This window comes from Mastigoproctus giganteus, chromosome 3, assembly GCF_048544385.1.
Source record: "Mastigoproctus giganteus isolate SK-2022 chromosome 3, ASM4854438v1, whole genome shotgun sequence".
In the NCBI taxonomy this organism is placed as follows: Eukaryota; Metazoa; Arthropoda; class Arachnida; order Uropygi; family Thelyphonidae; genus Mastigoproctus; species Mastigoproctus giganteus.
The window spans coordinates 77,604,357-77,620,440 of record NC_143577.1 but is presented as its reverse complement, the minus strand read 5'-3'; the positions used below and the strand labels follow the sequence as shown (position 1 = coordinate 77,620,440).

General features: G+C 37.5%; 1 protein-coding gene across 2 annotated transcripts in view; it reads right to left on the bottom strand.

Annotated features, from left to right (window-relative positions):
- Positions 1-7,356: 7,356 nt before the first annotated feature.
- Positions 7,357-16,084, bottom strand: part of LOC150088095 (MAP kinase-interacting serine/threonine-protein kinase 1-like) — a 183,230-nt gene continuing 174,502 nt past the window's right edge. Inside the window, exon 12 of one of the 2 annotated variants that reach the window (XM_090369338.1) lies at positions 7,357-7,797. In XM_090369338.1, the coding sequence (XP_090225464.1) occupies positions 7,521-7,797 (277 nt within the window). In that variant the 3' untranslated portion in view covers positions 7,357-7,520. The remainder of the gene's footprint in view (positions 7,798-16,084) is intronic. The other variant, XM_090369337.1, reaches the window with a different exon arrangement.

Genomic DNA, 16,084 nt, shown 5'->3' with positions numbered 1-16,084 from the left:
ACTCGGCATTTTCATCGTTGGCCGTACATGTATATAGCATTATAACACCATTTAGAAAGGCGATATAATTTGGGTAAGACCTACGCTACACTATTTGATAATCTTAAGGACTGTAGACTTGGCGGTAATGATAATTTATTCTCACTAGATGTTTTCTTGTTATAGTATTAGTATTAGTGACGGCCGCATGGTGCAAGAAAGCCTATGGCTTATGCTGCACCAGCCAAAAAAAAAATCCGAACAAAACAATGATAAAAACAAAAAAAAAATAAATAAATAACTAAATAATAATAATAATTAATAAAATAAAAAGGAAATTAAACCTATCATCCTATGCGCTTCCCTTACCCGAAAGTACTATCCAGATGACCTTTGAATTTCCCCAAACTGTCGGCTTCTACCACCCATGAAGGCAACTTATTCCAGTAATTTATAACTCGCTGGCTAAAATAAAACTTCCTGCAGTCTAATCTAAACATTTCCCCCCCCCCGTAACTTGAATTTATGTCCCCTAGTTCTAGCATCATTTATAATCTTGAAAATTTTGTCCTCATTCATTTTACTGATGCCTCTCAGAGCCTTAAACACCTCAATCAAATCTCCTCTAAGGTGTCTAGTTTCCAAACTCTGCAACCCACATATTCGAAGTCTTTCTTCATAAGGACGCCCTTTTGCCGATCTCACCAGTCGAGTTACCCTTCTTTGCACCCTTTCAAGAAGCTCGATGTCTTTCTTTAGGTGCGGTCTCCATACTTGAACACAGTATTCCAAGTGTAGTCTAACATAAGCCTTATATAATGGGATTATCACGTCCCTATCTCTACTTGCAAAAGTTCGATAGATCATCGATAGGACACCATGGGCCTTCCTTGCAACCTGTTTACAATGCTCAGAGAATTTCATGTCTGACCGTATCGTAACACACGTCCTTTTCCTCCAGTACTGGGTTTAGTTGAACTCCACCAAGTGAATAAGTTTTTTTGGGATTACTGTTTCCCAGGTGTAATACCTTACACTTTGTTGGATTAAAGCACAGCTGCCATTTTTCTGACCATTCTTGAAGTCTATCTAGGTCTCTCTGAAGAAGCTCAGCTTGACAGTGATCATTAACTACTCTACCAATTTTAACATCATCTGCAAATTTAGACATCACGCCCTCTATCCCTTCATCAATGTCGTTTATGAAAATTAAAAACAACAGTGGTCCTAATACTGATCCTTGGGGAACCCCACTTCTTACATCAACCCAATCTATATACTAATGTAAACGTTGAATACACATTAGATATTCTTTGGGATATGTTAAATAATAACTCTATACCGATTAATTATACGAAGCTTCCTATTAAGGAGATTTTTCACTTAAACTCTTAGTTGAAGCCAACTATACCACCTTTCCAGACAAAGTTAACAATTTTTGGTTTGCCAATGGTATTAAGCTTGAGCGGCCTAATATCGGAGAATGATTGAATGTATACATGACACCTTTTCTACTCCCTATATGGATCGTAAACCAATAAAAAAATTTAAAAATTAATAAAAAAAAGTTTAAAATTTAAAGTGACTTAGCTCTGTGATTGGCTGATTACTATTGCGTCATTCCCACACTCACGTGGCTCCGGTGATCAACACGTGGTCATTTTTGGTCAGTATTTCATTTGTGCGGGTGTCCTGTTGCTGCTGTGAAATCTCCTTTGTCACAGGTATTTTTCACAGGAGACACTAACAAAATCGAGGGAACATGGAGTGCTATTAAATGGCAACTGTCATAAGCAAAGTAAATGATCAGTTCGACTCCAACCTCGGAGAGTATATGTGGCGAAGGAAACGTTCCGGCGGCAGCGATTTAACTATGGAATTTTTAAAAGCTGTGAGCTTAGTGTATAAACCTGAAACCGAGGAATGAACGAGAAGACCCGACCGATGAGGCGAGTGATTTTTCTTTGTCTCAGTTCAATCTGTTTTTCCTAGAAATAGCATAGAAAAACCTGCATTTTTGTTTGTTTCGTAAAATTTCCCCTAAAATTACCTTTTCTTTTTCTTCTTTTCAGCCTTTCTCATTGTTAATGCTCGTAAAGTAGCATAGAAAAACGTGCATTTGTTTTATTTTAAAATGTTGATTTCCCGTTGCTTTTCGTTCGTTCTATTTACCCTTAAATTACATTTTCCCCTTTTCTTTTTCAGCTCCAATTTTGTGGGGGAAAAGCAGCGGGGGGTTAGGGGGCGGGAGGCCCCACCAAAAAAAAAAAAAAAAACGCAGCAGCATTTATGTGTTCACTCGCATCAGAAATTATCGGGTAGAGATTCAGAAACGGGGTACCCCTTTCCAAATGGCGGCGAGGAGGGGGAAAGCAATGATTGACGGGTTGTGACTCCGCCCACTCACTGCGTTCCCCCTCCTCTCCTCGCCCGGTGGATTTGAAATGACACGCGGACGGCACTTGGCACAGCAACACGTATGGCGGCAGAAAACGAATGATAAATCCAAGTTACAAAAATGCACGTTTTTTCGCGATAATAAAATGTCACGTGATATTTGAATGGGTTGTGAGTCGGATATAGCTGAAAAGGGGAGAAGGAAATTTCGCGAAAGAAAAGGAAAGGCAAACGTGCATTTTTGTAACGGCAGTTACAGGAAATTTCGCGAAAGAAAAGGAACCGCAAATCAACAAAATATAAAAATAAAACAAAAAGTTACATGAAATGCAATCACTAGATTCTTCTCGCCCGAACATCCCGTCCCCGATAACCCTAATTTTATTAAATCTGTAAAAAGAAATTCGTGCACTCTGCAACAAATATGGCGGCTGAAAAATCAAAGAAAACAGTTGTGGCTTGACCTATAGCGAATTTCAGCTGTGTCCATAGAGTAAAAATTATAGAATTTATTAGTTGACCTTTGAACTGGGTCCACCAAACCCGAGGATATAAAAATGCACGTTTTTCTATGCTATTTCTAAAGAAAACAATCAGATTGAACTGGGACAAAAAAAAAACCACTCACCTCATCGGTCGGGTGTCCTCCTTTCAATCCTCGGTTTTGGGCTTATGTACAGAGCTTACTGCTTTTAAAAATTCAAGCGTTAGATCGCTGCTGCTGGAATTTTTCCTTCGCCACATGTACTCTGCGAGGTAGGAGTCGAACTGATCATTGACTTTGCTAAATGACAGTTGCCGTTTAATTGCACTCCATGTTCCCTCGATTTTGTTTGTGTTTGCACCTGTTTCCAGGTCGGTGAAATGAATTGAGTGGTTTACAGTGAGATGTTTAAACCCTTCGTCTCCCAGACAATCCAACATCATTAAGACTTCCAACGAATGGAAGTCTTAATGATGTCTAGGAGAACATCTTTACTCCTATTTTCCACGACCCGGAAAAAACACTTTCCTGTATCCCGCTCAACCCTACCAAACACCCATTCACTCTTTTTCCTCTATTATATTTCCTTTTTCCGAACTTGCTCTCATCTATCTCAACAATGACATTCACTCCTCCTATCATACCAATTTCCCTCTGGCACACTTCTCTGCAAAAACTCCTCCAGTCACTCACGGTCGCGGACCCGACACCAAGCTCTCTCATAATATAATCGACGGGCACCTTCGCAACCCAATAATAGGTTAGAAGGAGCACGTCGATTATACTGAGCTTGCTGAAGGAGAACCACGACCCCTTTCGCACAGATCTTTTACAATAATGAGGATTGGCCCCTTTCGCTCGGCAGACCCACTCAAAACCATCCGAACGATCCTTCCGCTCGGCCAATCTCATTTTCCTTTCACACTGAAAACATTTGTACTCGCACGCAATCAAATTTATTTTCTGGCGCCATTCAATTACTCTTGCATCCTTCATCTTTCAAACACCCAAACATTTGCGCACTGATTCGTTCCATTTTCTCTAGGGTTGAACGGAGAAAAAAACAACAAAAAAACAAACCTGTGACAAAGAAGATTACACAGCAGCAACAGGACACCCGCACAAATGAAATACAGACTAAAAATGACCATCGGAGCCTGGAAATGGCGCAATAGTAATCAGCCATTCACATTGTGATTGGCTGATTACAGTTCTTCCTGTAATTTAACCGGGACACAGTTAAGTTACTTTTATTTTTTTTAAAAAAATAAATTTTTATTATTTTTTTACTTTTTTTTTCGTAACCCAGAAATACCTCGCAACCACGTGATATCAAAACACCACAAGTAACAAGTGCAGCACAATTTTTTTTAAAAAAATTAATTTTTATTTTTTTTTCTGGGGGCTCCAGCCCCCATACCCCCAGAATTTTTCAGCTGAGAACAATCAAAACACCACAAGGTGCCTCGTGTTTCCAGTGCAGTTAGGTACGTGGCACGCAGTGCGTGTTCTCCCGTGCCGGCTTCATCCCTCTCTTAAGGAGATCACGTGACGATAGGCGGAGTCAATACACCCGTCAATCACGGCTGTATCGCTAAATCAGCATCCTAGATGCGATTCAATGGATTTCCTCTTCAGTAAACGCAATTAGAAAACAAACTGTCGTGAACTGTTTTGTAAAGTCTGGCTTCTTAAACGCAAAAATTGAAGTTGTGAACAGCAATGTGGAGCACCAAGAAGAACAAGAACTTCAACATCTATGGATAATGTACGATACTTCCGCTACAAGTGACCCTGGCTACAAAGATATAGACTCGAACCTCACTACAGAAAATGGTGCTATAGATATCAACAACATCATCGATATTTTTCAAGAAGTTCCTCATGAGGAAGAAATGGAAGGAGGTCATTCTGTCGAAGAACATATTAACGACAAACCACCACTGAAAATAGAAGCACTCATACAAATTCGTTTAAAAATGTTTTTCGCCGCTGAAGAAGATACTGAAGGACTTTCGATGGTTTCTTCACTCCAAACAAATGTTGAAAACAAAATTATCAGCCGGAAGAAGGTGCAGAAGAAAATAAGTGATTACTGTATGTATTTTTCTTAAGATAAAGTCATAATATGCATAGCACAATTGTATGTAAAAATATTGTGCAAAATTTGTATATATTTTAATTTAATTTTACATTAAACGTTTAACGATTTTTCTTTCTTCCTTTTTTTTTTTTCTCCCTAGAACTCTTGTTAGCGGACACTTCTAACGGACACATTTTCGTTCCCCATGGCTGTCCGTTAAAGGGAAGTTTCACTGTATTGCTTTTTATAGTGATCCTTACACTGCTTAAAAATGAACTGTTATTACACACTGATTAGGAGCACTGATTATTACTCATTATTACACACTCTTAGGAGCCTATGTTCCCTCTGGAACAATGAAGGATTCATGATCCATTGGCCCAGGAAGAACAAATAAAAATCCCATAAGGTTCCTCTTTGATTTATAATTACCCTGATCTGAATGACTGCATTTCATCAAACTACAGTAATGGACATTCAAGAAATATAAACTGTTTGTACTCTAGGACAATCAAATAAGGTTGGTTTACAGTTCAAGAACATTACTATATTTAGCAGCAGTCAAGGTGATCATTGTTAATCCTATGTTAAGTACCATACCAAAGCAAACTAAAAGGTATGAGTCACCAGTATTTCTATGAATTGGACACATTGTGCTGATTTATTTGCTGGATGAAAAACTAAAGGTCCTGAAATCAAAAAAGAAAAACAATTCACACCTCGTCTGAAACAGGCTCAGCCACACAAATATTTGCATCACTGGATTCAAACCCTGGCGTTAGTTGGCAGCAAACTGCAATTATATTCAACCATGCTGTCCACAAGGGTATTAGTTGTGTGGGCGTGAACAGGTACATACTGCTATCCTCATACTAACAATTGATTCTTAAGCCCTTTGATATGGTCATACACTAAAGTACAAGATTGGAGTAGATAGCAAATGCCCATTACTTCTATTAATTCTCATGTAACAATTCTCAGATGAAACTACATGCAACCAACCACTAGTCCGAAGAAAGTGGATATACCACCATTAGTCACTAAATTTTAAAGTTAAAAAAAAATTTTTTTTTAAAAAAAAGCATAATAAAAAGTAGAGAATTATATAATTGTATAGCTAGAGCTTAAAGTACTGTCAATTCACTCTTTAATTTTTTTTTTTTTAGCAGAGGCTTATTTAATAGTACTCGCCTCTGCGAACTGGGAAAAACAGCCCTTGCTATAAAAAAAAAAAAAAAAAAAAAAAAAAACACTAGAGAAAAGAATTTTCATTAAGTTTTACAACTGTCATTTTGAGCTAAACCCCATCCCAACACCCACGATTAAGTGTTCCATGGAGATTGTGTATGGTATTTTATATTTGTATTACAGTGAAAAAAAAAAAATGTTTAAAATTACATATTCATGATTGCATTTAACCAGTAGAACCTCTCAATGTCTTTATTTCTTCCCTTTGTGAAAACATACAAAAAAAAAGCACCAATATTGCTCATTTTGGCCACTAAAAAAGCCATTCAATACCCAACCTGCAATGACTCATGTGGCAGGAATTTTTTTTTGTTTATTATTTATATATATTTTTTTTTTATAATCACTGGACACAAATAATGTTACAAGACACCAACATATAAAAATCTGGTGGGATACTCAGAGTTCACAAGTTTACAATTTTGACAATTAAGCCAGGGGTTTGTCAGAACATCACACAGTACTAAACTAAACAACTGTTTTTTATTACATAAGTTTCATTTGCTCTCCAGCAGAAGAGAAAACTTCTATAAGCTCATTTAAACTGGATAATGTAACCAGTTCACAGCAGAGGAATTTAACTGAAATTGGCTTGTGCTAAAATATTTTAGACTAGAATAAATGAACACAACACAAACTTATGAAGGTTTCATTGCTGAACACTATTAATCTTCCATTTACTATTTCTAGTTGCTTAATGAAGATTTTTTGCTTTGCTTCAATATAGTAAAATGCAGAACTACCCATGGTAGATGTGTATAAACACATTTATATCTGAACGTTTTTACTGGGGGGGGGAGAGACGATGAATACTTATGCTATGCATAACAGGTTGACGACAAATTACCAGTGGCACTTGACTAACATTTCAATAAAAATGTCAGTGATATCTGGTAAATTAATATCCAAGATGGAGAAGTGATGGGGTGGGATGTACATGGTTGGTGAAAATACTTGATGATGGTTACAAATAGGTAATGCATAAAGGTTATTACTGTATATAGCCTTTATATTAGTTATCAAGGACACTTGTTTTTACCTAACACCACTCAGTAACAAATGTTATAAGAGGAACCGTAACAATGGTTGTCTTGTAACAAAAAAAAAAATAATAATAATAATAATAAAAATAAAAAAAAAGAACCCGTTTATATTTAGTGTGATTGTATGACTTTTATACACATGAAAAAGGTGCAAATATCACAAAGTAAATAAACTTTTTTTTTTTTTTCCTTGGTTTTTTTTTTTTTTTTTTTTTTTTTGTGGACAGGGAAATGAGCTTTTTTGGAAGTACTGTACAACTGCCTTTAAGGCTCTATTTCAGAACAATTAACCTGATAGTGGCAATTCATAGCTATTTTTCAGACTAAGACTACGAAGCCGACTACGACGCTGGGCAAGTTTGGAATCACTTGGTGGTGACAGATCAAATATCACCGGAGAATGGCTGCTAGAAGAAGATGTGGGTGTTGCAGGAAGTTCCTCCTCTTCTAGGTGGTGGTGAGGACGAGAAAGCTCCATACTGTAGGCAAGATGACATAGCACTAGTCTTTTCATAGCATTGGCACTTTCAGCAAATGCAGCAAGATCTCTGGCACTATTATTTCTAAAAAAAAATTATATGGAATTTAAGCTTTAATAAAAACAAGTAACAAACACTATGAAGGTTGTTAACTTCATAAATTACATTATGATTTCTTAGATTATATCACAGAATATCTATCTTATTTCAAGAAAAATCAAAAGTACAGAACAATAACTCCATGTTACTTTCAAAAATGATGGTGCTGAAATATAAATAATGTGAAAGCATTCAAATATACTAAATTTTTTTTTCAAATGAAAGTTTCTGAATTGTGTGTTCGAGCCAGTAAAAGTTAGATGGAAGAAAAGAAAGGTAAATGCTAATAGGATTAAAAATAGATAAAAGCATCTCTCCAAAAGTTATTACCATTAATTCTTGGGGGGGGGGGACTTCCTGGAGATGAAACCCCCACCTGTATGTACATCAAGAACCAGGCATAAAATTTTAGTTTCCTACTTTAAACCATTTCTTACCTTTTTTCCAAATACATTAATTGGTTAAGTCATGAAACACTAGCAGTTATCTTTTGCACATCCAATAGAGAGTTAATTTTATTCAATTTTTGTTGAGTTGATGCTATTATGGCAAATGATACACAGGCAAGCCTTCCCAAATCACCTGTCCATCCCCTCCAAAAGTTTGTCATGTGTGTAGTCTGGGCAAAAGGAAAAGTCTTTCTATATCCATCAAAAAAGCTGGAATTCATGATTTCCAAAATTCGGTAAGTCAGTAAAAGGTATAATAATGATAGTAGTGTCCTTGTGTTCTCACACAAAACCAGACTACAGGATGTATTTGGGAACCACTTTTTTCCACATCCTGATATGTTCATCAGTGCTAAACAATGCAAACCATTACTCACCATATTACATATTTATAGTGCTTCATTTACGACTGCAAACAGAGATTCATCTATTCACATGCAAAAGGCTTGCAGACTGCCACAGATGCACAAACTGTCCCAAACTCTTTGAAAGCTGTGCTGATGGAAATGGCTTCTTTTCATGGTTCTGAAGGTTTTGCCGAGTCTGCAATGGTGCTTTCCCATTTCTGTGTATACTTGGCAGGGCAGATTTGTGGTACAACTTGTGGCCATGTAGAGCAGTACATGAACATCAGTTCAACTCTGCCTTGGTAAACTGTGATATTAGTTATTTTTAAAAGGCCATAAATGTGTGTAGTGTTATGTTTGTACAGTGTGTGTGTTTAATTGCTTCTGGCCACTTTGTCACCAATAAGTGATCACCTGGAAAGCCTGCCCAGTGTCTACACCACAAAGAGGTAGGCCACAACTAAGCATGAATTGTTGTGAGTTCTAACAACCCCATCCTGAATGCCCAAAGCAATTTTGGGATCATTCAAAAAAAATTATTATTAATAATAATAATAAAATAAAATTAATTAACTGAAAAATATGATAAAAAATTTTAAAAACAGAAGTTCCATATCTAATGGTGGAATGCAAGACCATGGATACCAGCTATCCATACCCAGATAGCCCAAACCCAGGCAGAACCTCGAAAAAGAAAAATTGGAATAAAATAAAATCCACTGGCAGAGTGCATGACCAGTGGATGGCAGTCCAAAGCACCAGCATATCTCACCTAAAGTAAAAGATTAGGAAGAAAGAGGGAAAGGGGAAAAAGAGAACATCTTTGTTAATGTCTATATCAGCATCATCATTATCTGCGAACTAGGGTTGGTGACATTCACTGCACAGGCTGATCCAATGAGAAGAAATGCAGTTGTAGTTGGATCAAAGCACCAGTGGTCAGTAGGTGGTTGACTAGATGCAAGCAGTTGTTTTTGGCGAAGCCTTGGTAGCAAAGTCCTGAAGAAGTAGAAAGTTCTCCTTGGAACATAGCAATTCCTTCCTGACTAGGAGCAATTAAGGCAAAAGGTGTGTCATAAAGGGAAAAAAAAAAAAACTGCAGCCATTATCAAACGAATGAAAGATGGAAGCCTCCTCAACAATTCATGGTGAGGGAAATGGACCATAACCTGCCATGCTGGTCCAGTGCAGATTGGCAGGTGGACCGTATTTGGCAGTAAAGGGCTTGAATCCCAATCTACTCAAAGAGCATGTGCTACGGAGGCCATGTCATAGGCAGCCATAAATCCACATGCAGGTAACAATGGAAAAGGACGTTCCCAATTTTCAGTATCGCCACAAATACACAGAGGTAAAGCTGTAAACAAGTTTGGAGTAAACCAGAGAGAATTATTTTCCATAGATGAAAAAAGAACAATTGAAATGAATTTGTAAGTTACCTGTCCCTTAGGGGAGTTATTCCAGTTATCTTGCCACCACCAAATCAAAAACTCCCAGCAACGTGACTTTTAAACCTCTGGGTCAGTGACAACTGTAAAACCCAAAAATTCAATTGAAGCTCCATATCTTATATACCATGGGAAATAACCAGTAAATCAAGCAAACAACTTGTTAAGAACCTGCAGGCCCAGGCTTGATACAGTTCTGCAGACCCAACACATTGCCATAAGCATAGACCAGTGATTCCCAAAATGGTCACTACTGGCTCCTTGGGGGTGCTAGAAAAACTCAAAGCAGTGCTGGAAGGCAAGGGGACACAAGGCTGCTCAAAAGGGGCAAAGAATACAAATTGATACCTCCTACACAAAAAGTTATGTCCGAAAAGCTGATTTAGCTGTTTGAAGTTCAAATATTTTAAATTTTTCTGATTTAAAGAATTCTATTAACTAATTTAATCACAACTAAATCAACATAAATTTATTTTGAAATAAAAAGCTTACCATTAAACTTCACACAGCTCTGCTGTGAAATCAGCTTTTCAAGCATACGACTTTATGCGTAGGAGGTATCGAAATAGTGCTTCTCGCATTTGATGAAACACGGCGAGAGAAAAAAAAGCCACAACCATACGAATCGAGAAGACTAAATAGGACTAAAAACGCGCGATGTGGCGAGCGAGCGCTCGCACAGGTTCTGTCGAGTCCAGTGTTTCATTCTTTGGGACAATTAAACAGGACTAAACAAATGCAATGCGATGAGCGATCGTGCATGTGCTGGGAAGTCCAGTGCAGAATACTATAAATATCTTTCCTGAGGCTAGCCTTCAATCAACTGGTGCTCATCCGCCGGGTTTGTATGTACAGACCTTTTGCTCTTTGATGCTGTGCATGTGCTATTGGCTACTACACCCTTTTGCATCATTCTCCACGTGGCAATAGCAGCAATACATAGTGTGCTACGTATTGTTATTCGTATTACTACTCTATCCAGATATTTCATAAGTACATTTTTTCTTTCTTTGTAGAATTTTGGCATTAACAATTGGAGAGACTGATCAGTTTAATATGACATTATTAGAGAAATTAGTGGTTGTTCGTAAAACTGTCACCGGCATTAAGTGCAGTGATAGCGTTATCTTATTTAATAAATAATAATACATATACCTATAATAATATGTTTTGTATATATTTTTTATAGATATAACCATGGTAGAATTAAAGAAGAAATGTAGGCAGTATAGTATCAAATATTTAAAATATGGCTTCATTTTGTCACCTGCAAACAAGCTATTACCAATGTGCCCGATTTGTCAAAAAGTGCTTTCCAATGAATCTATGAAACCTTCAAGATTAGGAGAGCACTTGATAAAAATTCATGCTGACAAAACAAAGATTTATCTTATTTTCAAGCTTGCTTAGTTATTTGGTTTTTAGGAGCATTAGCAACTAAGGCCATATTGCTCCAGGATATGCGGTGGTTATTCCCTGACCTTTCCACATCCTCCGTATTTGGTTGTGACGGGCTCTAATCCCGATCTAATCAAGAATCTTGTGCTACGCACTGCTGCTCCTTCCCACCTGGCTACGGAGGTGCTTATTTTCAAGCACTTCAAGATCAACTTTGCAAACAGCTGACATTGTCAAGTATGTTTTCAGATGCATCAAAGCAAGAAAATGGGTTACGTGCCTCTTACAACATCAGTAATGAAATGTTGTAATGCAATTACAACATTTCATTACTGATTGTCAAATCTGGAAAGCCACATACTATTGGTGAAGAATTCATTCTACCAGCTGTTAGTGAGATTCTACGTACCGTGTTGCACAAGCCAGCAACTGACAATTAAGAAATTTCCTCTGAGCAATAATACAGTACAATGACAAATTGACGAAACGGGCAAGGATGTGGAAGACACGTTATGAAATTTTTTGAGGACTACCCAATTTTTGTTACAATTGGATGAATCAAATCTACCAGGAAATGAAGCCTTACTGTTAGCTTACGTTCAGTTTATAAAGAAGAATAATTAACTCAAGAGTTATTTTCCAGACATTTGGTAACAGATACTAAAGGAGAGTCGATATTTCTTGTGGAAGAGTTTTTTAAAGAAAAGGAGATTCCTCTGATGAATATAATGACAGCAGCAACTGATGGAGCTCTGTCGATGGTGGGCTGCCATTGTGGATTCACTGCACACTTAAAGTCGGTGCCGAATGTAATGGCAGTGCATTGTGCGATTCATCGACATTTAGTTGCAAAAAAACTTAGTGATCGCTCATTGCAATACGTCATTACGACAATTAACAAAATCAGAATTCTCTCAATGACAGATTATTCAGCCAGTTGTGCATACAGAACAATGAAGAATTTAATCATTTGCTACTCCACACTGACGTTCACTGGTTGTCGAAGGGCACCTGTCTGAGTCATTTTTTTTGAGAGTTTTAGACTTCTTTGAAAACAAAGATGTTTCCCTGCGAGACAATTTGAAAAAGTTTAAAAGTGACAGCTTATATCAGATTTATATGTCAACTTTAATGAAATGAATTTGCAGCTGCAAGGAGAGGAACTGAATTTGATTAAAACGAAGGCTGTTATATCTGCATTTGTTTCAAATGTTTGTTATGTTCAAAGACTTTTTTTTTTGGGTAGTTGTTGGCGCATCAGCTTTTGTGGCCATAATGCACCTCCCAAGGTTTTTGCAGTACTTTGATCCAAGCCCGAGGCGGGATTCGAACCCACGACCTTTGGGTCGCCAGGAAGGCACTTTACCCACCCAGCTAGCCCGGTCGGCCTGTTCAAAGACAACTTGGGACATGGATAATTTTATCAGTTTGAGTCTTTCAGCACTCGAGGAAATGACAGAAATACATGATGATGAAATTCAAGTCTAATGTCATTTGGAAGTGTTACATAAGGACTTTTCCGAACAATTTGAAGATATTCTCACCACGAAGATTCCAGATTGGGTTTTAGACCCATTTTCATGTGTTGAGGAAACAGTAATGCAATTACAAGAATTGGTTGAATTAAAACGAAGAGTGAGATCAAATTTACAGTTGCAGCAGCAAATTACAAATCTTTATCCTGGATTTAGTGCTATTACGGACCTTTTGACGAAAAAGAGAAACCGACTACAAATAGTGGAACAGGGCAATTTAAAAATGCTTACTAATATTGAGCCAGATGTAGAAAAAATTAATCTCATGGCATCAGACCCATCCTGCACATTAATTATTTTTATATTAATAAATCAAGTACTTTTAGATACTTTTGTACAATTATATTTTTGTTTATAAAATTTATTTTATAAACAAAAATTTAAGCATTATAAATAAAATTTAATGCATTTATGCTTAAATTTTAAATATTTTTTTATTAAAATTTAATTTTCAGTGTATCATTTTTTACTGACTTTATAGGGGGAAACTGATGAAATATATGCTCTAAAAGGGGGTAGCAGTCCGAAAAAGTTTGGGAAACCCTGGCATAGACTGTTGGAAGGAAGGTAGCTTATTCTGCACACTGACTTTATGGGCATGTCAAAACCAGGCGCCAGTACAAATACAGCGCTATACATGAAAAGCAGAGAGCTGCAATTCAAACAAAATGATCAGCATTGATGTATAATTTTTGATTTTTTCACAAAGAAACGCCAAATGTTTAATAAAATTGAGTTTGGAGTTAATGATCGTTCAGAAAATATTATGAAAGGCCACCAAAGACTGATTTATTTGAAATTTTAACCACCGGAGGCTGGAAAGGATCAAGTGACCCCTTTAGCATCATCAGTGCACTCTTAGTTGTTGAAATAGATAACTTGTTGATGGTACACCATTGAGATAAAATCGATCATAATAGCATTTGCATCAGATTCAACTGAGGAACGCGAAGATCCTTTTACAAGCAGTGCGAGGTGGGTGTAAGCCAGTTTAGAGATGTTATGAGCAGTCCTAAGGAGCTTGTCTGTTCCAGACAAGTGAACCTAAAACTGAACCTTGTGGAAAACCATGACTGACAGGCTTAATGGTGGAGTTGGACCCTGAGAGAACAGTAACAGATTGGTCTTCAAAGTAGCGTTTAGTTAGATTATATAAAGAGGCTAAACAAGATGCTTTATGCAACCGAGCAAACAAACTGGGCAACCAAAGATGCCAGTAAAGTCAATGTAGATAGTAAAGGCATGTATGGAGTCATAATCTTGGACATGTGACAGAAGCTCAACATGAGCTTTCTCAGTGCCACATCCTAGACGAAAACCACACTGATCGATAAGTGATTTGTCTACAAAGAGAGAAGTGAGCCTCATAGAGATCAACCATTCAAAAAGTTTGCATAAGTGGGACAGAAGAGCAATGTCTGTATGATTTCATTGCTGTCGAATCAGATAATTTATGGATTAATTTTAGCAGAGAAGACTTCCAGATTGAAAGAAATAGGCCTTCATTCTAACATTTATTATATAATGTTGGTAAGACGGTCAGATGAAGTGTATGAAACCTGTTAATAAAAATTCCCTCAATAAGATGTAAACCAGAGCAGCTGGAACTATTCATTTTAGCAACAGCAAAATTAACTTCAGTTTGAGTGAAGGGATCAGTAGCAGCTATGAAAGAGTACATACAGTTATCAATACGAATTTGGCAATGCTCGGGAAAGTCATTATCTGAATTATCTGTAGGCAAGAGAACATCTAACATAGAATTAACAGTCTCGTACCAAGTAGTGGTTTCACTAGAGCCAGTAGCTACTGAGTTATAAACAGTAGGTGAATGGACATTCTCCACGGTTAATCAATAAACAATTCCCCAGGGATCCTGATTACCTGAGGTGCTAACAAGTTCCTGCTGTGATTTGATTTTACAGTCACTGATAGTAGATTTTTCTCATTTTCAATTGTTATAACAGTGCCCTTTTATTCCCCAGTAGTTCCATCTAAGGTGATTGACCTCAGAGGGTGTGGCTAACTTCGTCCGTGTCACTGGAGCGTCTCCTGTGCTTGATGAACTTGGTGACTTAGGAGTGTTAGTTCATGGTTCCACCACAGGGTATGACATTTAGAGAGCACCTTTTCTAGCTGCATGGGAGCAGGGTGAAATAGAGAGGAAGTCAGAAAGGATGTGAGATCGGCAGCAGAATATGTGTTTAGAAAACCTAGTCAGAAGGAAAATCAGAATTAACAGACGCTTCAAAGTGATCCTGCAGAATCTGCTTTAATGAGAAGCATCGGAGATCTTGAAGAGAAGTCTAAATCTATTGTCATTAGAGGTTGTAGAAAAGGTGATAGCCCGGTGGTCATCAGAGGAAAGTTCAACCACAGAGCAATCAGCAACAAGCAAGGAAATATACTGAGAATTGACAGTAATATTCCTGTTACTTTTTGCATTTAAGGAACTAAAAGTGGAGGGCATACCCAGTTTGTTAGAACAGCAAGTTGATGAAATAACAAGAAGTCTTCTAGATGAAGACCCTTGGAGTCAGTAGCACTTGAAACTGGATTTAGCGTTGGAATCAGCCATGATTACAAAACAAGAAGCACTAACAAGAGAGATAACATGATCCAGGAAATGCAGATGCTGAGCAACAGAGGTGGGAGAGCAATAGAAGGATACAAGGACAATCAACCAAATGAGCATGAAACATTGATGCAGACCATAAATTGATTACTTAAACTAGTAATTTTTACAATTAATGAACTATTAGGTGCCGAAGTAGACTGTGTTGGTATAAGAGTCAGTAGGTTTCTGGACAGCAGAGCTTAGCTTAGAGAGTTAGTGGAAGGGGATAGCAACATGGAAACATGTTTCTGTGAATCATCATCAGCAGCAGAAAATAACTGGGAATATTTTGACATAGGTGAGGAAATTCGTTTTTCATTTCCTTAAGTTGCACTTGTTAACCAGTTCATCTGTTCCAAACCACTCGAGTAGCAAAGTAAATGCTTGGTGGAGAGTTTAGTTACCTTACTATTCTCAGCAAATAAGTAATCTTCTAGACCAGGGGTGGGCAACAGCCGGCCCGTGGGCCACATCCGTC